The sequence below is a fragment of the Danio aesculapii genome, chromosome 25 (assembly GCF_903798145.1).
Source record: "Danio aesculapii chromosome 25, fDanAes4.1, whole genome shotgun sequence".
Classification (NCBI taxonomy): Eukaryota; Metazoa; Chordata; class Actinopteri; order Cypriniformes; family Danionidae; genus Danio; species Danio aesculapii.
Genome location: NC_079459.1, coordinates 18,715,054 through 18,739,056, shown reverse-complemented (window position 1 = coordinate 18,739,056; position 24,003 = coordinate 18,715,054). Strand labels below are relative to the sequence as shown.

General features: G+C 36.8%; 1 protein-coding gene across 3 annotated transcripts in view; it reads left to right on the top strand.

Annotated features, from left to right (window-relative positions):
- Nucleotides 1-24,003, top strand: part of magi2b (membrane associated guanylate kinase, WW and PDZ domain containing 2b) — a 227,462-nt gene that overhangs the window by 146,318 nt on the left and 57,141 nt on the right. For all 3 annotated transcript variants that reach the window (XM_056451972.1, XM_056451971.1, XM_056451970.1), the window contains exons 7-11: nt 250-307; nt 439-560; nt 736-918; nt 12,157-12,665; nt 15,271-15,436. In XM_056451972.1, the coding sequence (XP_056307947.1) occupies nt 250-307; nt 439-560; nt 736-918; nt 12,157-12,665; nt 15,271-15,436 (1,038 nt within the window). The remainder of the gene's footprint in view (nt 1-249; nt 308-438; nt 561-735; nt 919-12,156; nt 12,666-15,270; nt 15,437-24,003) is intronic.

Sequence of the window (24,003 nt, the reverse complement as noted above, 5' to 3'; positions counted from 1 at the left end):
TATTTAATTTGATTTGATTTGAACTGATTTATGCAAGGAAACGTTAAATTCAACCCAGACCACATTAAATTTCACCAAGTTATTTATAAGGGACTATATATAAGTATACAGTATATATAATCCGCTTAATTTATTTATGCAAGGAAACGTTAAATACAACCCAGACTACATTAAAGTTCATATGCATCAGGGATCAGCAAGATTTCCAACAAGGTGCCGACCATCTTATTTTTTATTTTCTTTTTACAGAACTTCCATATGGCTGGGAGAAAATCGACGACCCTATTTATGGCAGTTACTATGTTGAGTAAGTTGTTCAAATCTCTTCTTCCAAGCCCCAAATACTTAGAAAATCTGACCCCAAATCGCCCGCTTCATGCTCTTCAGTAAAGTATGTGCGGGGCGCAGATTTTAATATCTGCTCGCTCTGCCCCGCAGCCACATTAACAGAAGGACACAGTTTGAGAACCCCGTCCTAGAGGCCAAACGAAGGATCCAACAGCAGCAGCAAATGCAAAGTCAAGGTCTATCGGCGCTGCCATTGCCCACCATATATAGAGGTACTGCTTTTCTCTGTGGCCCATTTATGCCATCTTCACCCGCTTGGTTTGCTTGGTGTTGGGTTTACTTCATTTTACCTTAGTGACCGAAGCACCAAAAGGCCATCCAGTGGAGATGGTTGTGAAGTGTGTTGTTCTGTATCGTCTGACTGTTTGTTTGTGTTTGTCTCGACAGAAAAGCCCCCGTTTACACGTGATGCCACGCAGCTCAAAGGGACGTTCCTCACGACGGTGCTGCAGAAGAGCAACATGGGCTTCGGCTTCACCATTATCGGTGGTGATGAGCCGGATGAGTTTCTGCAGGTCAAGAGCGTCATTCCTGAAGGACCTGCGGCTCAGGATAGCAAGATGGACACAGGTGAGAAGATTTAGAGTCTACATTTTATAAATAAAACGTTTAATTTTTGGTGCAATATTTTTTTCACAGATATATGAAACTACAATATTTGAATGTTATTTATATTATGTTATTATGTTTATTATTTATTATAATTAATTAATTATTTTATTATTACTAGTTTATTAGGTTAATTTATTATTATTATTAATTTATTATTTATTACATTATTATGATTATAATTAAGTTCTGTTAAACAGTTATTCACAACTAATAACATAAAAAATAAAATGTATACATTTTACATATTCATTTTATATATACAAAAACACACGTCCATCTATATAATATTTATGTATATATATATATATGTATAATATATTTATGTATATAAAATGCTTATCTAAATTTATATACAAAAACTTTATATAGAACATAAAATTGTATAGAAATATTTTTTAAGTGTATACTTTTTTGTAATATAAATTGTAATATGTAAATTCATTAATTAATTTTATTTTCGGCTTAGTCCCTTTATTAATCCGGGGTCATCACAGCAGAACCACCAGTTTATCCAGCACATGTTTCACGCAGCGGATGCCCTTCCAGCTGCAACCCATCTCTGGAAAACATCCATACACACTCATTCACACTCATACACTACAGATAATTTAGCCTACCCATTTCACCTGTACCGCATGTCTTTGGACTGTGGGGGAAACCGGAGCACCCGGAGGAAACTAACGCAAACGCAGGGAGAACATGCGAACTCCACACAGAAACGCCAACTGACCCAGCCGAGGCTCGAACCACCGACCTTCTTGCTGTAAGGCGACAGCACATATTATGTGAATTCTATTTTTTTATTTTAACATGATTAGTCACAATTAATTGTTAAACCACACTAATTATCATACATCTATAATTATATACTGTTACGTCTATAAATATTTGGACATCGTCACAATTCTAACATTTTTGGCTCTATACATGAACACAATGGATTTGAAATGAAATGAACAAGATGTGCTTTAACTGCAGACTGTCAGCTTTAATTTGAGGGTGTTTACAACCAAATCAGGTGAACTCTGTAGGAATTACAACAGTTTGCATATGTGCCTCCCACTTGTTAAGGGTCCAAAAGTAATTGGACAATTGGCTTCTAAGCCGTTCCATGGCCAGGTGTGTGTCATTCCCTCATTATCCCAATTACAACGAGCAGATAAAAGGTCCAGAGTTTATTTCAAGTGTGCTATTTGCATTTGGAATCTTTTACTGTCAACTCCAGATGAGATTCAAAGAGCTGTCACAATCAGTCAAGCAAGCCATCATTAGGCTGAAAAAAGCCATCAGAGAGATAGCAAAAACACCAGGCGTGGCCAGAACAACTGTTTGGAGCATTCTTAAAAAGAAGGAACGCACAAGTGAGCTCAGAAACACCAAAAGACCTGGAAGACCATGGAAACAACTGTGGTGGATGACCGAAGAATTCTTTCCATGGTGAAGAAAACACCCTTCACAACAGTTGGCCAGATCAGGAACACTCTCCAGGAGGTAGGTGTATATGTGTCAAAGTCAACAATCAAGAGAAGACAACATCAGAGTGAATACAGAGGGTTCACCACAAGATGTAAACCATTGGTAAGCCTCAAAAACAGGAAGGCCATATTAGAGTTCTAAAAAAGCCTTCACAGTGCTGGAACAACATCCTATGGACAGATGAGATCAAGATCAACTTGTACCAGAGTGATGGGAAGATAAGAGTATGGAGATGGAAATGAACTGCTCATGATTCTAAGTGGTGGTAGTGACATGGCGTGGGCAAGTAAGACTGCCAATAGAACTGGTTCTCTTCTATTTATTGATGAATTCTGTAGTGTTTCAGACAATATTTTCTGCTCATATTGAGCCAAATACTTCAGAACTCATTGGAAGGCGGTGTTGTAATTCCTACAGCGTTCACCTGACTTGGATGTAAATACCCTCAAATTAAAGCTGACATTCTGCAGTTAAAGCACATCTTTGTTTGATTTTAAATCCATTGTGTTGGTGTATAGGACAAAAAATGTTGTTGATGAATTGTGTCGATGTCCAAATATTTGTGGACCTAACTATAAATATAATAAAGAATATTATTTAAAATGAAGAATATTCTTATTAAGTGTATTGTTTGTCAAATAGGTATATAGTAATGTAATGTAATTATCTACATAGTAATCATTTGATGTAAAATCATCTTAAAATATTTGTGTAATATAATAATAGTGCATTAACGCTTATAGTATGCATTATAGCATAAGTTTTTAATGTTTATTAATTTCTAGTGTTATATAATTTATGTGGTCCATTAATATGTTTAAAATGTATAGTCGATGCGTATCCACGTTTTTACAATACAGTAGATTATCTTATAGTAGTTATACTGTAGTATGTCACATTTCCAAAAAATATATATATTATTTTTTTGTAATTTCAAACTATTAAACTAAAAATATTTAATCATATCAATTGATCACTATGATGTTTTTTATTCAAATAAAACTAGTTCAACATCTTAATTTAGCTTACCACGCTGCATTCTTTACAAAGGCAGATTTCTCTTCATCCAGCATAGCGATTGGCTGTAGGGATACATCGATATGAAAATTTTGACAGATACCGGTAACGCTTTAGATTTGGAGGCAGATAGCCACTATATTAGCCGATAAATATTAATTAATGTTTTAAAATCTTTATCTTCATAAAAATTTGAACTGAATTTTAATATTAAGCTATCCTTTTCTGTTGTCAACTATAGTTCTGTGGTCTCTATGGTAATAATTTCCATGCAACCAAATCACTTATCATTAACCAAAATCAAGATGTCAATAAAAAAATAAAAAGCATGTGGAGTGGTACAGCCAACAAAAATAATGCATTATTTATCAGCCAAAAAATATTGGCTTATTTTGTTATCAGACCGACAGTTTTAACATTAAAAATAGCACTTATCGGCCGATATCAATATGGCCGTTGATATACACTTACTGGCCACTTTATTAGATACATCTTACTAGTACCAAGTTGGACCTTTCAACAAGGTACTGGAAATATTCTTCAGAGATTTTGGTCCATATTGACATGATAACATCACGCAGTTGCTGCAGATTTGTCGGTGCTGCACATCCATGATGCGAATCTCGCGTTCCACCACATCCCCAAAGGTGCTCTATTGGATTGAGATCTGGTGACTGTGGAGGCCATCTGAGTACAGTGAACTTATTATCATGTTCAAAAAACCAGTCTGAGATGATTTGCGCTTTATGGTGTGTTATCCTGCTTGAAGTAGCCATCAGAAGATGGGTACACTGTGGTCATAAAGGGATAGACATGGTCAGCAACAATACTCAGGTAGGCTGGGGCATTGACACGAGGCTCAATTGGTGCTAATAGGCCCAAAGTGTGCTAAGAAAATATCCCACACCAATACATTACCACCTGCCTGAACCGTTTACACAAGGCAGGATGGATCCATGCTTTCATGTTGTTGATGCCAAATTCTGACCCTACCATTAAAATGTCGCAGCAGAAATCAAGACTCATCAGACCAGGCAACGTTTTTCTAATCTTCTATTGTCCAATTTTTGGGTGAGCCTGTGTGAATTGTAGCCTCAGTTTCCTGTTCTTAGCTGACAGGAGTGGCATCCGGTGTGTTCTTCTGCTGCTGTAGCCCATCTGCCTCAAGGTTTGATGTGTTGTGCATTTTTATTCTGCATACCTCGGTTGTAACGAGTGTTTATTTGAGTTACTCTTACCTTTCTATCAGCTTGAACCAGTCTGGCCATTCTCCTCTGACCTCTTGTATCAACAAGGCATTTGTACCCACAGAACAGCCGCTCACTGGCTATTTTCTCTTTGTCGGACCATTCTCTGTAAACCCTAGAGATGGTTGTGTGTGAAAATCCCAGTAGATCAGCAGTTTCTGAAATACTCAGACCAGCCCGTCTGGCACCAACAACCATGCCATGTTCAAATCATCTTTCATCCCCATTCTGATGCCTGGTTTGATCTGCAGCAGATAGTTTTGACCATGTCTATGTGCCTAAATGCATTGAGTTGCTGCCATGTGATTAGCTGATTAGAAATTTGTGTTAACGAGCAGTTGGACAGGTGTACCTAATAAAGTGGCCGGTGAGTGTATCATGCATTCCTAATTGGCTGATGCCAATAATCTCACCATCACTAAATGTTGGTCAATTAACCACCTTAGTTGAAATGCATCAGTGTGTATCAGTAGTCCACTAACTATTTTGCTGACTATTTAAAGGAGAATATAAAAAAATCAATACAGAAACATCTTTAGTTTTTATCACCAATGATTGTCACGTAACCATGGCTGCCGAGGCTAAGCAAGACAAACAGTGGCAGTAAAAACCAAATTTTCAGAGGCCTGCTTAGAATTACAAAAAGCCTTCTTTTAATGTGTTGACACTTATCGATACATAAGCAGGGCCGAGTAGCGACCTCAGAAGTTCTCAAGAGAAAACCCTCAGCGCATTGGCTAGGAAACATCATTATCTCTGTAGCCACCGCTTGACAACAGTCCCTAATAGCTTGCACAGAGCTAGCGCAAGGTCACGCTTGTCGCAGTGTGTTTTTCTGTGATGAAAGAGCGCTTTTGAGTGAGTCATCACAGGCGGACGCTGGGGGCTTATTTGCTGCTTTTTTCATAACTTCTCTATTCCCTTGAAGAGGAACTCTTACCCTAGTATGGGAAACTTGAGTCCCTGTATCTATGTATGTATACCTGTATGGATGGCTTGTTCATTCCCTTGATCGTGTGTTAACTTTAGAAATGTATCACATCTAATGACATCACTTCCCAGGGCCTTTTCTGGATAATGATGCTGGCATAGGCTTTATTTGCATATGCCTCAAGCTATCGTTGCGGTTTGGGCTTTAGTGGGATCTAGTGTGTTTTATCTGCTTTTGATGGGGGTCCTTCTATAGAAGTTCCTCTGCACACACTTATGCTGTCGGCTTGTGCAGTTTCAACAGGCCGCAGGTTGCCTTTCTTACTGAAACATCTCATTATTGGCTAGCTTTGCTGTTAGCACGCTCGGTCAGTGTCGGTGCTTATGTAACAGACCTTCTGTGTGTGCTCTTAGATTTTAATCAGAAATGAAGTGATATAGTAAACATTTAGGTCAAAAAAACATCTGTTTTATTAACCTTAAATATGTGTGTTCTTAAAACATGACATGATAGCTCTCTTAGCAAACATAGTGGGGAGATAATCTACAGTGCATCCGGAAAGTATTCATAGCGCTTCGATTTTTTGTTAAAGCCTTATTCCAAAATGGATTAAATTAATTTATTTCCCCAAAATTCGACACACCATACCCCACAATGTGAAAAAGATTTTTTTTTAATTGTTACAAATTTATTACAAATAAAAAAGCTGAAAAATCACATGTACATAAGTGTTCACAGCCTTTGCAGTAAAGCTCTAAATTGAGCTCAGGTACATTCCGTTTCCACTGATCATTCTTGAGATATTTTAGCAGCTTAATTGGAGTTCACCTGTGGTCAATTCAGTTGATTGGACATGATTTGAAAAGGCATACACCTGTCTATATAAGGTCCCAGGGTTGATAGTGCATGTCAAAGCACAAACCAAGCATGAAGACAAAGGAATTGTCTGTAGACCTCCCAGACAGGATTTTCTCAAGGCACAAGGCTGGGGAAGGTTACAGAAAAAATTCTGCTGCTCTGAAGGTTCCAATGAGCACAGTGGCCTCCATCATCCGTAAGTGGAAGACGTTTGGAACCACCAGGACTCTTCCTAGAGCTGCCCAGCCCTCTAAGCTGAGTAATCGGGGGAGAAGGACCTTAGTCAGGGAGGTGATCAATAGCCCGATGGTCACTCTGTCTGACCTCCAGCGTTCTTCTGAGGAGAGAGGAGAACCTTATAGAAGGACAACCATCTGTGCAGCAATCAACCAATCAGGCCTGTATGGTAGAGTGGGCAGACGGAAGCCTTTCCCCGCCTGGAATTTGCCACAAGGCATCTGAAGGACTCTCAGACCATAAGAAACAAAATTCTCTGGTCTGATGAGACTAAAATTGAACTCTTTGGAGTGAATGTCAGGCGTTGCGTTTGGAGAAAACCAGGCACCGCTCATCACCAGGCTAATACCATCCCTACAGTGAAGCATGATGGTGGCAGCATCATGCTGTGGGGATGTTTTTCAGCTGCAGGAACTGGAAGACTAGTCAGGATAGAGGGAAAGATGAATGCAGCAATGTACAGAGACATCCTGAATCAAAATCTGCTACAGAGTGCTCTTGACCTCAGACTGGGGCGACCGTTCATTTTCCAGCAGGACAATGACCCAAAGCACTCCGCCAAAACATCAATGGAGTGGCTTCACAGCAACTCAGTGAATGTCCTTGAGTGGCCTAGCCAGAGCCCAGACCTAAGTCCTGGAGAGATCTGAAAATGGCTGCACACTATCGCTTCCCATCCAACCTGATACAGCTTGAGAGGTACTGCAAAGAGGAAGAGGCAAAAAATTGAGGCACTGTAATTGCTGCCAAAGGTGCATCAACAAAGTATTAAGCAAAGGCTGTGAATACTCGTGTACATGTGATTTTTCAGGTTTTTTATTTTTTAATAAATTTGCAACAATTTCAAAAAATCTTTTTTTCACATTGTCATTATGGGGTATTGTGTGTAAAGTTTTGAGGAAATAAATGAATTTAATCCATTTTGGAATAAGGCTGTAACATAAAAAACTGTGAAAAAGTGAAGCGCTATGAATACTTTCCAGATGCAGTGTAAAAAGCAGAATTGTTGTTTAAAGAAACACTACCTTTTTTGAAAAGACATCCCCTAGAGTTAAACTGCTGAGTTTAATCATTTTTGAATTCATTTAGCCAATCTGCGGGTCTGGCCAAAGCAGTTTTAGCTTAGCATAGCATAAATCATTAAATCAGATTAGACTATTAGCATCTTGTTACAAAATTTTCTATGGCTGTTTTGAAGAGATTTTAAAGAGTTTGAGAGAGGTAAACTAAAATTCTTTTAGTTTGTAAACCTTCTTATCACTGTTGTAATGATGACCATAGACTTTGTTTGTCTTTTGTGTTTGGGGAAGCAACTGTAATTCTGGATTAACACCAAACACGAATGCAATATTCATATTTCTTCACTCGCTCTAAATTACTTATTTGATGTTCATAATACATTCCCGCAATTATTTACGTCTCCAAAATCATGGAAAGCCAATTGCCAAATTGTTTGGTCTCAGAGCACCATCCAGACAAACAATCTTCACAGTGTGTCTAATAATATTTTTTCTTCTGGATAATCAAGAAATGAGTTATTGAAAGTATTATGTTTAGAAATGTGTTGAAAAAAATCTTCTCTCCATTAAACAGAAATTGGGGAAAAAATAAATGGGGGCTAATAATTCAGGGTTTTTAATAATACTGACTTCAAATGTATTCCCATTTAAAATAGGATGAATATATGAACGTGCAGTAGTGTTATAAATTTTTGGGTGTCCACATACAGCAATGATGCGGTCGTCCATTTTGAGTTAACAGAATGTTGATCGGACAACATTCAGGAGAATTTTTTACTCAATAGAGTCAAATTCCGTGTGCGTGTTACAAGTATGTTGAAAATTCTGCATCGTTCATTTTGCTCAGTAGAAATCTACATTGCTAACAGAATTACTTTTCTCGGTTCACTTCGACTGTGCATTGATAGAGCCAATTCGGTGGATAGGGAATACCATGATCAGTAAGGGCCAATGGAGGTAATTTGGCCTTCACATGCCATGGGATTTTTAATGACCACAGAGAGTCAGTAAAGTTTAACGTCTCATCTGAAAGATGGCTCTTACTGACAGTATAGTGTTCACTATACTGGGGCATTAGGACTCACGCAGACCTGGCCTCACTAACACCACATTTGGTGAAGGTTGCTGTGGACTATATTTGTTATATATATAAAACAATAATTGCGTGTCTGATCAGTCTCAGATGCTACACCACAGTCCAAAGATTAACACCCCAACAAACCCTCCCAAACCCCCCCTTCACGGGCACCAATATAACCCTTATCTAGGATGCTAAAGACTTCAGTGTGCCTGTTGACCCAAGGGAGTGACAGCTACCTCACTCTCCTCAGGGTGACGGCACCAGTATAACCACTTCAGTTTTGTTCAGTCTGTGAGATTTGATCTGACATTCCCATGTTGAAAAGCAGGCACGCTAAGGGCCTTGTGCATGAAGGAGTGAGGTTAACCAATACAGCTTTTACTAGCTGCTTTACAGTTGTCTCACCCCCTTAAACTTTACTCTCAACAGGGTCACAGAACATATGTAACCCCTTTGGATCAATTCACCTTATTAGATTCGAGTTGCCAATACTACTATGGAAGGCAGACACACTAAGAGGCAAAGAAAAGACTGCAGCCTCGAGTGGATTCTTGAAGCCAGGGAAATGATAAACAGATCTTACTTGTTGGCCTTCGTTATACTCACTCCCCAAATCTCACTCCCATCAAGGTCACAGCTTCTGTGTAACCCTTACAGTTCTGTTGCCCCCGCAGGGTTCAAAGCGGCGTTTCCAGCATGGTAGACAGGCACACTAACAAAGACATTAAAGATGGCTGTCTCTAGTTTATCTTTTGGGGCCAGCGGAATGAGGTTTATTGCCGAGCTCATATAGCCTCTGTTAATCTCTCTTCCCCCTTAAACCACACTCTTATCCGGGTCAGGATACTGATGTAACACCTTTGAATCTGTTCAATCTATGGGTTTCGAATCTGCATTTCCATGGGAGCCGAGTGCACTAAAATGGACAGTAAAGACTGCAGCCTCTAGTGCAGGGGTGCTCAATCCTGTTGCTGGAAATCTACCTTTCTGCAAAGTTCAGCTGCAACCTTGATCAAACACACCTGTCTTTAATTACCAAGAGCTTCTTCAGATCTTACTTAGGCTGTTTCTCAGTTCCAACATTGCTGAGAACGGACTTGTGTTCTTGTAGAGACCGTTCTTGCCAAGTTACTTCGGAAGAACAAACTTGGGAGACCGTGAGAACAGAGAAGACTGCGGTCTTGAGTTTTGGAACTGAACTTTGGCAGTTGATGATGACGTTACATGAGAACAGGAGGATGTAAGAACGCTGAAGAACGCATATTGAGAAATAGCCTTAGTTTCTTTTAGTTGTTTTTGATCAGGGTTTGAGCTGAACTCTGCTGGAAGGTTGATCTCCAGGAACAGCATTAGGCACACCTGCTCTAGTGCATGTCTTAAGACCAGAGTAAGCTTGAACCAGCAGATCCTAAGCTCTTGCTAAATCTGGAATGTTAGGTCCAAACTAGAGGCCTAGTATCTAATAGCTAATTTGTAACTAAATCTGTACTTACTTTGTTTGCACCACATGTTCTTAATTCGTGGATACAAACAAAACTAAACACTCCTAGAAAGAAACATAAGCTCACCTGCCACAATCCAAAAATATGACATTTGGCAGGACATTAAGCAAAAAGCTCTGAGCAGAGGGAGTTGAAGGAAGTGAGAACTTGTGGCTCTTTATCATCAATCAATAATGTTGGGATTGGGAAGTGGGCGCACTAAGAAAGACGCTAATTACTGCTGCCTATACTGTGTCTCTTAAGGCAAGGGGAGTGAGGTTTACTTGCACAGTCTTACTAGTTGGCATCCATTCAACACAGGCTGATTCTGAAAAGATAGCCCTATATACATTTCTGGAGATCACGAATTATGTAACCAGAGCTATGGATGGCTGCATGTCATCATTAAAAACAAAGGCTATGGGGTGGTATGACACCGTTCCTTTTCTTGCTTACCAACTGACCGTTTACCTTCATATGGACGGCTTTTCCGTTGTTACCAGTTTGTCCGGTAGCTCGACATGTACATTGGCAGACTTGAGACGCAGAATAAAGAACAGTTCCAGAAAGCAGGTAAGATAAAAACAAAAGCTAAAAAATAAAATAAACAAGTAAATAAATAACAGGGGACGTGGTAGCGCAGTGGGTAGCATGTTCGCCTTACAGCAAGAAGGTCGCTGGTTCGAGCCTCAACTGTGTCAGTTGGCGTTTCTGTGTGGAGTTTGCATGTTCTCCCCGTGTTCGCATGGGTTTTCTCCAGGTGCTCTGGTTTTCCCCACATGTCCAAAGACATGTGGTACAGGTGAATTGGGTATGCTAAAATTGATGTGGTGTATGAGGGTGTGTGTGAATAAGTGTTTGTGTGACTGTTTCCCAGTGATGGGTTGTGGCTGGAAGGGCATCCGCTGCGTAAAATATATGCTGGATAAGTTGGCAGTTCATTCCACTGTGGCGACCCCAGATTAATAAAGGGACTAACCCGAAAAGAAAATCAATGACAGGGTGAGAATGTGGTAAAATCAGGAGAAAGTGTTAAAAATCAGGGGGCTTTTCTTTTTTTGGATTGCTTTTTAAAAAAGGGAAGAGGGTGTGCGGGTCAATCGGTGCTTTTTAAAACACTATTAGTTGAATTTAGGGGAGGAGGAAGGTGGGGGATCGGTTGGTTGGTTGGTCAGTCAGTAAGTCAGTCATTCGACAGTGGCCTATAGTGGATTTACAGCAGCACGCGCGTATGGCACTCTCGAGAGAAATTTGAGATCGGAAAAAGCGTACACAGTGGCCTCTGGTGGGTTCGCTAAACTAAAAACTGCAAAAAAAACGTAGGTCCTGGGACATGTTTTGCTTTCTCCAGAAATGTATATAGGGGTACGTAATCAGTATGAGCCTGGGTTGCCTTATTCCCATACCAAAAACCAATTCCCATTTCTGTCAAGGCACCAATGTTAGCCCTTTTACTCACCCCACAGTATTTAATTCAGCATGTGAGGCAGGCACACCAGCAAACATCATAAAGATCACAGTTTTACCCACTAACTAGACTACATATCCTTCATTATGCGCCATTGGTTGCTCATGTCACCAGAATCCAACTGCGTTCATTACATACGAATGACTTGCAATTGCTTTCCCATTGCAAATCTCTCAGCATGGTCGCCTGTTCAGAAGCCAGCATAATTATGTTTTGTAAGAGAACCAATATGCTTAATAATTAAGCTAATTTATGTGCATACACACTCTAAGCAAGTGGTAGATGTAAGAGCGATGACATAATGCACTTGGGAGTTTGGCGCTTCATATTTTCCTTTAAACGTGTGTTTAGTATTCTCGATTTTCATTATTTCTTCCTCAGGTGATGTGATCGTCTACATCAATGACATCTGTGTTCTGGGCACCACCCATGCTGATGTGGTGAAGCTTTTCCAGTCGGTCCCCATTGGTCAGAGCGTGACCTTGGTGTTGTGTCGAGGTTACCCGCTCCCATATGACCCAGAAGACCCTTCAGCAAGCTCCTCCATGCCCCCTTTGGGCCTGGTGGATCACCCGTTGCTGCTTAATGGAAGGAACAACTATGAAAATTATATGGAGTACATGTCTTTGACTGGGCGCTTGGTACCTGAGCATAGTGATGGCCTCACCCCGCTTCCCCACCCAGGAGACACCCACCTGGATGGCTCACAACCTCCATCCCTGACCACCCCGGGACCCCCACCTGATGACAGTGTCTCAATGGCATCATCCTCAGGAGCGACAGCCGGGGCTACGGTGGCCCCGGAGCTTCTGAGTCTCACTATAACCAAAGGTGCAGAGGGTTTTGGCTTTACCATAGCGGACAGTCCTACAGGGCAGAGAGTTAAACAGGTACGCTGATATCCATAATCAAAGATTGTAATGCAGGGGTCTTTAGTTCAAACTAAATTATATCTATTTATAGATCAGTGGAAAAATTAGAGGAAATAAATCAGCTGGCTAATGGCTAGTGTATGTTTATATTTGTGCAATTATGATAAATGAAGTGATATAATATTAATCCAAATGAAACAAACTAGAGCCATAGTTTACTTTTTTCCAAACCATGTTTGATTTTTTTTCTTCTTCTGTTGAACACACAAGATATTTTGAAGAATGTTGATATCCAGTAGCAATTCAGCCCCGTAGTCAGGGGAGTTTGGGTGGTTCGAAAGACCCACCCCCCCCCCCATTGACAAAGGTCCCGAATTTGTCCCATACACGAGCTCATTTGTCCTATTTTGACTGTAATGCTATCATAAATTATCAAAATAACCAAACGAAAAAGGTTTTAAGACCAAGCTGGATTTGACACAAGTAAAGTCAATTATCACTGTTTTGATGTTAATAGAGAAAACATTTTACAACTTTTATCCTAAATCTTGGACCTTATTCTTGGAAAAAAAGACCAATAAAACGGTGTGAAGCACAAAAAGCGGCCTATTTTAAAGTGACGTTTAATACTAATTAGGCTACTGTTGTTAAGAGAGGCTAGAAAAATTGTTAAGCTCTACATTATTACTATTATTATTATTATTATTATTATTATTATTATTATTATTATTATCATCAATATTATGTTTAGTTTTTGATTATTCATATGGCCAAATTCTGACTGAGGACAGTTGAATGTGCTGGCCAGTTTGTTATTTGCCTAATAACTGACAATAGGCTACAGGTTTTAATTGAAAACTTTAAGATTTTCCTATTTATCTTTAATCTAATGATATATAAAGTTGGTTTTTTAAAAATATGTATTTTTTCATATTTCTTTGGTACATCAAAAAGTGTGATCATCTGACAACCTAATCTAGCAAAAAGTGCTTAAAGAGTCACCAAAATGCAGTATTTAAACCTCATAATTAAATAAAAATTGAGGCGAATAACTGCAAAAAATATCCACCTTTTAAAAAGAACCTCCCCTTTCACAAGGCTGGCGACGGGCCTGCAATTTACTTCCACTGTATTTTTTTCCTGTCATCGAATTCAGTGCCTACCATTTTCTGTCAGTCTTTAAATATTTTCGTTAGTGTCCTGCAGATAAAAAACAACAACTCTACAACAACTAAATGTTTAAAACCATTTGAGGGACAGTAAATGTAAATTTTTAGTTTTGGATGAACTATCTCTTTAAGTATAAGTTTAGGGTAAAGGTCAAGCTAAAATGTAAGAGCTAGAAATGCTAAATGTTCGGCATGTGATGGAATACTCCACTTTTTTTTGAAAATAGGCTAATTTTACAACTCTCCTTGAGCTGAGTTTTAAAATGTTTTAATTCATTCAGCAGATCTACTCATCTGGTGGGAATACTGTTAGCTTAGCTTAGCATAGATAATTAAATTGGATTAGACCATTTGCATCTCACTCAAAAATGACAAAAGTTTAGATATTTTTCTTATTTAAAGTTTTCTTCTTGTGATACATTACACAAGAGGGCTTTGAGCACAAGCAGGTGGTTACAGTACATTGGAAGTTATCTAGCTGGGGACTATTTTCAGGCGCTGTGTAATGTCATTGCATCTTCTGCAGTCATGGCACGGCAGCAAAGTTTCTTGATTATTACGCCTGAGTATTGTTCCTAGCAAAATTCTCTGTCCTAGTACCCAGTGTAACTACACAAGTGTCGAGCTTTAAATAGGAAAATTAAGCATGATGCTAATGGTCTAATCCAATTCAATGATTTATGCTAAGCTAAGCTAAAAGTGTTCTCTCCAGACTCAGAATTCAGCTGAATGGTAAAAAAAAAAATAAAAAAAATAATTAATTGTAAAACTCAACTTTTTAACTCTTTTTAGGGGACTTAAAATTAGCCTATTTTTAAAAAAGTAGAGAGATCCTTTTAGGTGTGTACCAAATTTTGATACGTCAAACTGTTCATTTTACCTCGGTATACGGTATTACCAGGCATATTAAAAAAATTATGACATAAGGCTCAGACAGTGTCACCAAACTGTTGGCTTGTGCATAACTCATTCAGAAACTGAACACCGTATATGCAACCGTAGGTTGGAGGTATTTCCATCTCTCGCGGTCACCTTTTTGTTGCACAATTTGCAAATTGCCTCATCCGTATTTTCCGCCTTTTTTTTTTTTTTTTTTTTTTAGAGACCAGGTCTCTTGGTGCACTATTTGCCATCTCTCCCCACCTCTCTATGTCTCCTCTTTGCTGTCCCATGATGACAACCACGTCTACGCATTTGTGGGCATTAAATACATTATATTTATTATTTAATCCTTGTCTCCTAATTAAGTTCATTGTTTTTTATGAAGGTATAACAGTATTGAAACTGATACCGTTGTTATTTTTAGATCCCGCGGTATACCTTATTACCGTATTTCCACCCGAACCTAGTTCCTTTAAGGATATTAAATGGTTGTATGTATTGTCCTAATGTTCATATACTTATGAAGTATAAAATACAGTACATCCTCACTGGTTTTGATCTGTTTTGATCAGGTTCTGGAGCCGCAGGGTTGTCCGGGGTTGTGTGAAGGAGACTTGATAGTGGAGATTAATCAGAAGTGTCTCCAGGGACTGAACCACACACAGGTGGTGCAGCTGCTCAAGGACTGTCCAGTGGGAACAGAGGCTACGCTTGTCATTCAGAGAGGAACCACAGCAGGTGCGCACATTTACACCTTTCATTTCTAAAACCAAGTTCAGCAAAAACTTGCATAATCGAAGTGAAACGTTCACCGAGATATGCTAATTCTCTTAGTATGTACTTAGCCTCATGTCTTTTTAACAAGAAATTAATACATTTCAGCACAGCCTGAACCCATACCACAGCACATTGATATTTTGTTTAGGCAAGGATGTTGTCCAGCACTTGCTGTGATTGAGTAGATTTTCCTCACATAACCCAGGTACTTATAACTATTTAAAGATAACAAAACATCCATTTGTGTTTGAAAAGTTCCTTTAAAGTAAATTTTAGCTGAAATTATGCTAGTAACTTTCTGTACTTCAGCGCTTCACTCTTTTCTCTAAGCTCTAAGCTGAACTTGAAGTTAAATTTGCCTTAAGCTTTGATTCGGCAAGATTTTGAAATAAGAGGAGCGAAACACTCCTATTACAGAGTCCTAGATGTACTTTGCTTCACATCTCAATTCCTCAGCCTCAAACTGTTTTCTTTCAGAGTAACTGAAGCTGATGAGCTGTTTTTGGGCAATTTTAGCAAAAGCCTTCGCAAGATTGCACACTGTATCATCTCTTGGCAAGAGCTGGTGACAGTTATTAGCATATTCAGACCGAAGCCAAGCTAATCTACTAATTCCATGCGAGTCCACTTATCGGAGCGCTTACTTTCATTAAAATGTCCTTGCAGAATGTAATATTTTATCACCCTTCTTAATTAGGATATTCTTAGAATGAAAATTAATGAGATCATTAATAGAAAACTATTTTGAAGAACGCTACAGTCTGTGTGTTTTCTTTAAGCGAGACATTACAAGCAAAGACATATGTCTGTTTTGGGCTTTTTGGCTTTTTATGAAGTGATTTTTCAAGTCTAATGAAAGGAAAACATTCAAAATACACTTTTAAGTGTTAATTTTGTCTCACTTTATCAATCTGTGTCAGTGGATTTTAATCACAATATATTGGTTGTTGACATGACACTGCATTTTTAAATAGTTGAGCATTTCTTTGTCCTCCTTGGATGTTTTGTTGCCGTTATTACATTGTTTTTTTTTTTTTTTTTTTTTATACAGAACATCGTAAAATCATTAATAAATACCCCAGGGCCATTTTTATAAATGCCAATAATTATTTTTTATCCATATTTTTCTAAAAACAAAGGAACTTGACATTTAGTCAGTAAAAATCATGTCCTCGGGTGTGACACTATGCTAATTTTGGTCCCACTTTATATTAAGCAGCCTTAACTAACATGTATTTATACTGAAAATTAGTCATTTGATACAATGTACTTATTGCGTTTTTTTAATACATGTTTTTGCATTGCACTTATGATTGATTAAATACCTACATGTAATTACATCTATAATTTCTATAATTACATTTATAATTACACTGTTAATTTGAAGTGGGAGTCTATTTTAAATTGGACAATTAAAACGACAGTGTGAAAACCTTTTTGAACCACTTTATAATTGTTTGTTGGTTGTCTTTTGGTGTGATAGCCATATTATTCATCATTTCATATACAGTTAAAGTCAGAATTATTAGCACCCCTTTGAATTTTTTTTTCTTTTTAAAATATTTTTCAAATGATGTTTAACAGAGCAAGGAAATTTTCACAGTATGTCTGATAATATTTTTTAGAAAGTTTTTTTTTATTTTGGCTAGTATTTTTCTAGAATTTATTTTTAAGGTCAAAATTATTAGCCCCTTTAAGCAATTTTTTTTCATTAGTCTACAGAACAAACCATCGTTATACAATAACTTGCCTAATTACCCTAACCTGCCTAGTTAACCTAATTAACCTAGCTAAGCCTTTAAATGTCACTTTAAGCTGTATAGAAGTGTCTTGAAAAATATCTAGTCAAATATTATTTACTGTCACCATGGCAAAGATAAAATAAATCAGTTATTAGAAATGAGTTATTAAAACTATTATGTTTAGAAATGTGTTGAACAAATCTCTCCGTTAAGCAGAAATTAGGGAAAACATAAACAGGGGGGCTAAATAATTCAGGGGGACTAATAATTCTGACTTCAACTGTATATAAAGGCACTAAATTAAAGTGTACCTATAATGCAAAATCAACTTTTGTAAGCTGGACACAACTGTGTGTATGTAAAGTGTGTCCACAGTCATATCGAAGTGACATGAACACGTCTCGTTTTTAAAATTTACTTGCGTTAAAATAGGACTCAAATCCCAGTGACTTTTGGCCCGTGTCCACTGAGTGGTATGGTATGGTTTGGTTTGGTACACTTTTATGGCTGTTTCCACAGTCAAAGGGTACCTAAAAGCGAACCTTACCGTACCACTTTTTGGTCATCCTTTGCAAAGGGCATGAAAAAAGAGTACCAAAAGGCGGAGCAAGACGCACAGCTGAAGGCTGTTGGTTTACAGAGATGCATCACTCACAGAAGCAGGAGAATGAAAACAAAGGAGGCGCCATTTTTAAAAACACAGCTGAGACATTACACCGTAATAATATATACATATAATAACAAGCCATGGTTGACCCGAACTCAAACAAACCTCGTCATCGTCTTGATGAACAGCCAAAAGGCCAAGAAGAATAAAATCTGTTGTGTCCTGTTGTTGTTTTACGAAGCCATCAAAAAGTTTAACTTTCTCCAGAGAGAAATATATTTCAAATATACAGCGCGTCTATATTTAAAATAAAGAACTACTTGAGCTGATGATAATAATGTGTGCGTGATCATTGAAGTTCTTTCAGAAACGGACAAACGCAAGAGTGAAGAGCAAAAAAAACAATGGAGAAGCCGGAGAAAACAGCAGCAAATGATGCTTTCAGCAACTTAAAACATAAATAAACTGCTATGTTTAATAATTATCATCATCTTTTGGACTATTATGACGGAACTCAGAATGACGGAATTACTCTCTAACAAGAGGTTACATGTACTGCTGAAGATTAAAGACACAGATGAGAGGTTAGCTCTGACTGTGGGCTAAATTTCGTGTTCTTTTTGAACCCAAATAAGGACCAAATGATTGCTGTGTGTAGTTTTTCTGTAAATGGTATCATATCGGAGACTTTAAGGGTCTATATGTGTTCATATATGTTGCATTTATTTATTTATTTCATATATTTACAGGCGTTACATCATTGATCTGCAGTTATAGTCAAATCAATTTCATAGAACCTATTATGTACATAGGTTAGTAATAAACATTTATAAACAAGTATTTATGTGTATAAAGCATCTGTTTTGTGAGAAGTGCTTCTCATATGACATGTGATCCACCCGTACGATGTTACTGTGACATTTTCTCGCGTAAAAATGACGTCGTCTGAAAGTTTCTGTTGTACACCATACCCACCAAAAAGGTTCCCTTTTGGCAGTGGAAACGCAAGCCTGATAAAGGTGACCCGTACCGTACCAACCCGTACTGTACCAGTCAATGGAAACGGGCCATTTGAGGCCCACTGCAACGTGATGTAGGAGTGCTGTGTTCCCTGCCCACTGAATTGATTGACAGGCACCATTTTAAACTGAGATTAAAATATCTGTTCCAACTCTCTGTGATCAGCTGCTCTTTAATAATTAGTTTTATAACTTTAAAACAGAGCATGTTTGTAATAAAGAGAGTAAAATCAACATATAATTCTTAACCGCTATAATCACCACGGCCACATGGTGTCAGTAAACCTGCATGTGTGTGTGTGTGTGTGTGTGTGTGTGTGTTTGTTTGTGTGTGTTTGTGTGTGTGTGACTCCACCACAAATACATGAAATAAATGTACTTGGTATTTTTGACTAGTGACCTTATTTTGGCTTCATCCATGTCTCTATCACTGACTGCTGTTTATCTGACATAATGCATGAAAAGCTGATACGCATGTCGGTGTAGCTCATTTGGATTTAAAGCCACAGGCTACAAAAATGGCTAAATTGTCCTCAGACAGTAAAACGGGCAGATTCTACATTATATAATAACTAATCTGATGAGTATTTTGAGCTGAAACTTTACATACACATTCTGGAGACAGCAAAGTCTTATCTTACATCTTGTAAAAGGGGTAAAATAGGTGCCCTTTAAGACTCCAACAATGAAGATAAATCATTCTTACGCTATTTGTATATTATTAAGAGTTGTTTTTCTTAATGTTTGTCTTGACACACCATAAGATGTACTGTATTTATGGTACAGTTCTGTAAAAATACAAAATAAAAGTAAATTAATTGATAAAATTAGTGGCCCCTTATATTTTCTCAAACATCAGACTACAACAATATTTTTCACTGCCTATTTGTCAACTACACACATAATTTTAATGGCCATTTTCTCAAACGTAGTTTTAGAGTCACTTCAGCAACTCCTACATACACCAGACTGTACATTTTTGTTCATATCTGTATTATGAAGGGTTTTTCAGATAAGATATGTTCGTACATAAATTGTTTGGATTATATACAACATTTTATTCTACTAAATAGTGTTTTTTTCCCCCCGGCTGTTTGCAGTATTTTGAATAATCAAACGATTAAAAGTCAGATTCTAATATGCCAAAAAAAATGAGCCTGCCATCTTCCAATATTCAGATTTTTGTGCTTAAACTGTATGCAAATAAGTGCATATTTAATTATATAATTGTATTATTTGCATATTTAAACACATCATTTATAAAATCCAAAAATGTTTGCATAGTTTAATGTACATATTTGTCCATTTTTGTAAACCACTATCAATCAAATTACATCCACACATCCTGCCAGTTACGCCATGCGTCTGTTCTCACCTCCTCTTCATGTTTCATAACTATATTGAAGGCTACGGTCTTAAAGGACCTCTCAGAAAACACTCGGAGGTCTCTTGTAGCGGAGCGAAAGACAGTCCCGCGTGACTCACTGGATAAGTGCGAGACCATTCAGTTTTCACTCCGGCGTTCTGCCAAAATCCTGGTCAGCGGCGGCCATGTTCACAGCTCTGCTCCCCAGTTCTCTAATTAAAGCCCGACTCCCACACTGAGCTGCCGGTGAGGAACCGACTGGCCAATCAAAAGGCAAAGTAAAGGTATGGGGGAGGGGTTATTAGGAATCTGGCCAATCAGAGCATGTTGCTTCACAGCAGGTAGCGCTGAGGGAATACTCTGAAATAAATGCTGATTGAGAGGACGTTAATTTATTCCCGGTGACGCGAACTGTTTATATTACCATAATTTGCATGCATTTACATGAATAGGTCTATTTAAAGCAGCAGGATGAATGGGCAAGTAAATGTCAGGGCGAGCATAATTCTAGACCGGAAACAAGAGTGAGTGTCCAGAATACTTTTAGAGGGATGTGTCATTAATAACATTAATAATAGGCAATCTAATAATAGTGTTTAGTTAGGGTTGGAGATAATAACAAAAAAATTGATTATTGAAATAGATTAATTAAATAGAGCTAAATAAAACAGTTAATATTGAAAGTATTTTTTTGTGGTTTGTCTTTTTATTTATTTTAAAAGGGTAGCATAAAGCAGGGATGAAAGTAGAGATATTTAAAGAGAAACACAAACAGTAAATATATACATTTAAAAGAAATACATCATAGAGTAAACCAACGGCAGCAAGTGATGACATAGAGTGAATGATAGAAAAATCATTTTAAAGCTTGGGCTATTTTATTCCAGTTAGTCACGGTATGTATTTCAGCCCTGGTAATCTTTGCAGTGCTGCCCAAATGTTTGGTAACACTTTATTTTGATGGTCCATTTGAGTATTAGTAGACTGTCTGCTTAATATCTGTTGATACTGCTGCTTCAACAGACATTTAACTGACTATAAAAAACTTTGCAAATACATGTCAACTTACACTAACCCCAACCCTAACCCCAATCTAACAGTCTACTTATAATCTAATGAAAATGAGTTGGCATGTAGATGCAATGTACCTTAAATTTAACAAACAGACCATCAATATAAAGTTTCACCAATTTTTTTCTTATAAAAGGCCAAAAACCAAACTTGATTGAGGCGAGTGGGCCGAAGGTGTATATAGTTGCCATGGGTAAATTCCTTATTTATTTAATAAGATTTAAAAATGACTAGAAAATATAGCCTTATATTACCTAATACAAAAGGGACTAAGCCAAAAAGAAAATGAATGAATGAATTACCTAATACAGTATATATGTTTTTACATTTTATAATGAACTTTTTACAGTAAAAAAAAATCTCATTTATAACAGAATTACACTAGTTTTTGCCTTCATTTGCTTCTGCATAGTCCTTTATCCATCGAGTGACAGTATTTACATTTTAAACAATCGGATTCATTTACAACATTTAATTGAAACATTTAATTTCTGTTTGCTTTTTTATAGCTCAGCAATAAAACAAAAAGTTTACGTCAAATTAAAAAATGACGATCTCTTTGTTAAAGGCGTTCACCCCAACCCTTTGGTTGAAGGGTGAAGGCCAATTTAAAGGTTACAACAGGCCAACTTCTGCCCGCTGGTCCTACTTTGGGCATCTTTCTTCTGAACAAACAATATTATGAAAAGAGAACAGCCAGAATCTTTTAAGATTCATGTCAGGAGTAAGCCATTGTTGTAAAATAGTTTTTATTGCAGCAGTGAAGCCAGACATTAATAAAAGTAATTGTTTTTGTTTATTTAGTTTAATTTAAACAAACAAAATTGCGGAATCAGAAAATAAATCTGAATCTGAAATAAAATTCCAAAGTAATAAATAACATTTAATGCTGTCTAAATAATATTAAATTGACTTTGAATCAAAAGGACTATTATTTCAACCAACTATTATTGCTGTTTCAAAATTATGAATGTAGGATGCATAAAATAAAAATAAATCAATGAACGATTATTTTTCCAAACTATAAATAAAAGATAAATGTATACAATATAGATTAAATGAATAAACACATTAACAAATTAATTAACAAATTAAATTAAATTAAATTAAATTAAAATAAAGCGACATAACACAACACGAACTGAAATTAAATGAAATTAAATTTAATACAATTGAATGAAATAATGAAATGGAATGAAGTAAAATAAAATAAATGAAACTAAATTAAATGAAATGAAATGAAATAAAATGAAAAAATAATAATAAAATGAAATAAAATAAAATAAAACTAAGCGAAATTGAATGAAATAAAATAAAATGAAATAAAATGAAAAAAAAAATTTATAAAATAAAATGAAATGAAGAAATGAAATAAAATGAAATTGAATGAAATGAAATAAAATAAATGAAACGAAACTAACTAAAACGAAATTGAATGAAAATTAAATTAAAAGAAATAAAATAAAATGAAATTGAACGAAAGAAATGAAGTGAAATAAAATAAGAAAATAAAATGATATATAATGAAAAATAAAATAAAATAAAATAAAATAAAATAAAATAAAATAAAATAAAATAAAATAAAATAAAATAAAATAAAATAAAATAAAATAAAATAAAATAAAATAAAATAAATGAAATGAAATGAAATGAAATAGAAAAGAATGAATGAATGAGTTATTGGATTCCATTTGCACTCATATAAATAATAATCATCTTGTGTACAAATTCCATTGCATTTATTTCTGCTCAAATCCGAAATTAGCTCAAATCTTATTTGGCTAGATCAGCTGTTCTCAGTAATTTAGATAACCAGCTAATTACAAGAGAGCTACAAGGAACTGTCTTGAGCTCGAAATGTTCCCTACATCAGGGTTCTCAAACTTTTCAGCCCGTGACCCCCAAAATAACAATGCCAGTGACTCACGACCCCCACTTTTCTTGGAGTTGGTTATAATTATATAAACATTGTGCACACAACAATAGGCCTATATCACACAAGCATATTGACAACACAAGAAAAAGCAACAGTCTAACAATTGTACAGGGCCCTACCTTTTTTCAGTTTATTCATGACTAATATGTTATATTATTATTAGTAGTAGTATTATTTATTATATGCATATTTATATTTGTTTTAATAACAAGTTTAGATTTGTCCTCCTGTCGAGTTTTGGATTTGTTTGCATCACCATATGAGGCATAAGAATAGGACGTGTGTTTGGATATAACTCAGATTTTTGACCACACTTCGTTATTATTGTTCATTTATTCGTTGGCTGGAAATTAGAACTGAATTTAGAAATAGTTTTGAAACAAATCTTTGTGCTTAACAAACAAAATTTAAAATATAGGCTGATGGATGTCTTCAGTGGAGTGCGTACAACAATGTTTCCTTATCCACAAAAGTAAAGGAGTAAAGAGAAAGTAAAGAGGCCAAATGAAGGAGGCCTATTCTTTATTCTTTATTATGGTCTGCTTAACTGTTTTCTCGCTAGTGAAGCTTTCAGTTTTTCCATTCAGTTTTTCCACTTACAAAGTCCGCCATGTAAACCGCAAATGTGCCACGGCGTGACACAGCTGACTGTTAAAGGGAATGGGAGATGAGACCCTGATTGGTTTAATGCATGTTATGCTCAAAACACACCCATAACTCATTAAGAGAAGAAGCACAACCCTGTTAAACCATGTGCCGGGGCGCAAACCATATTTCCCATCCTTAA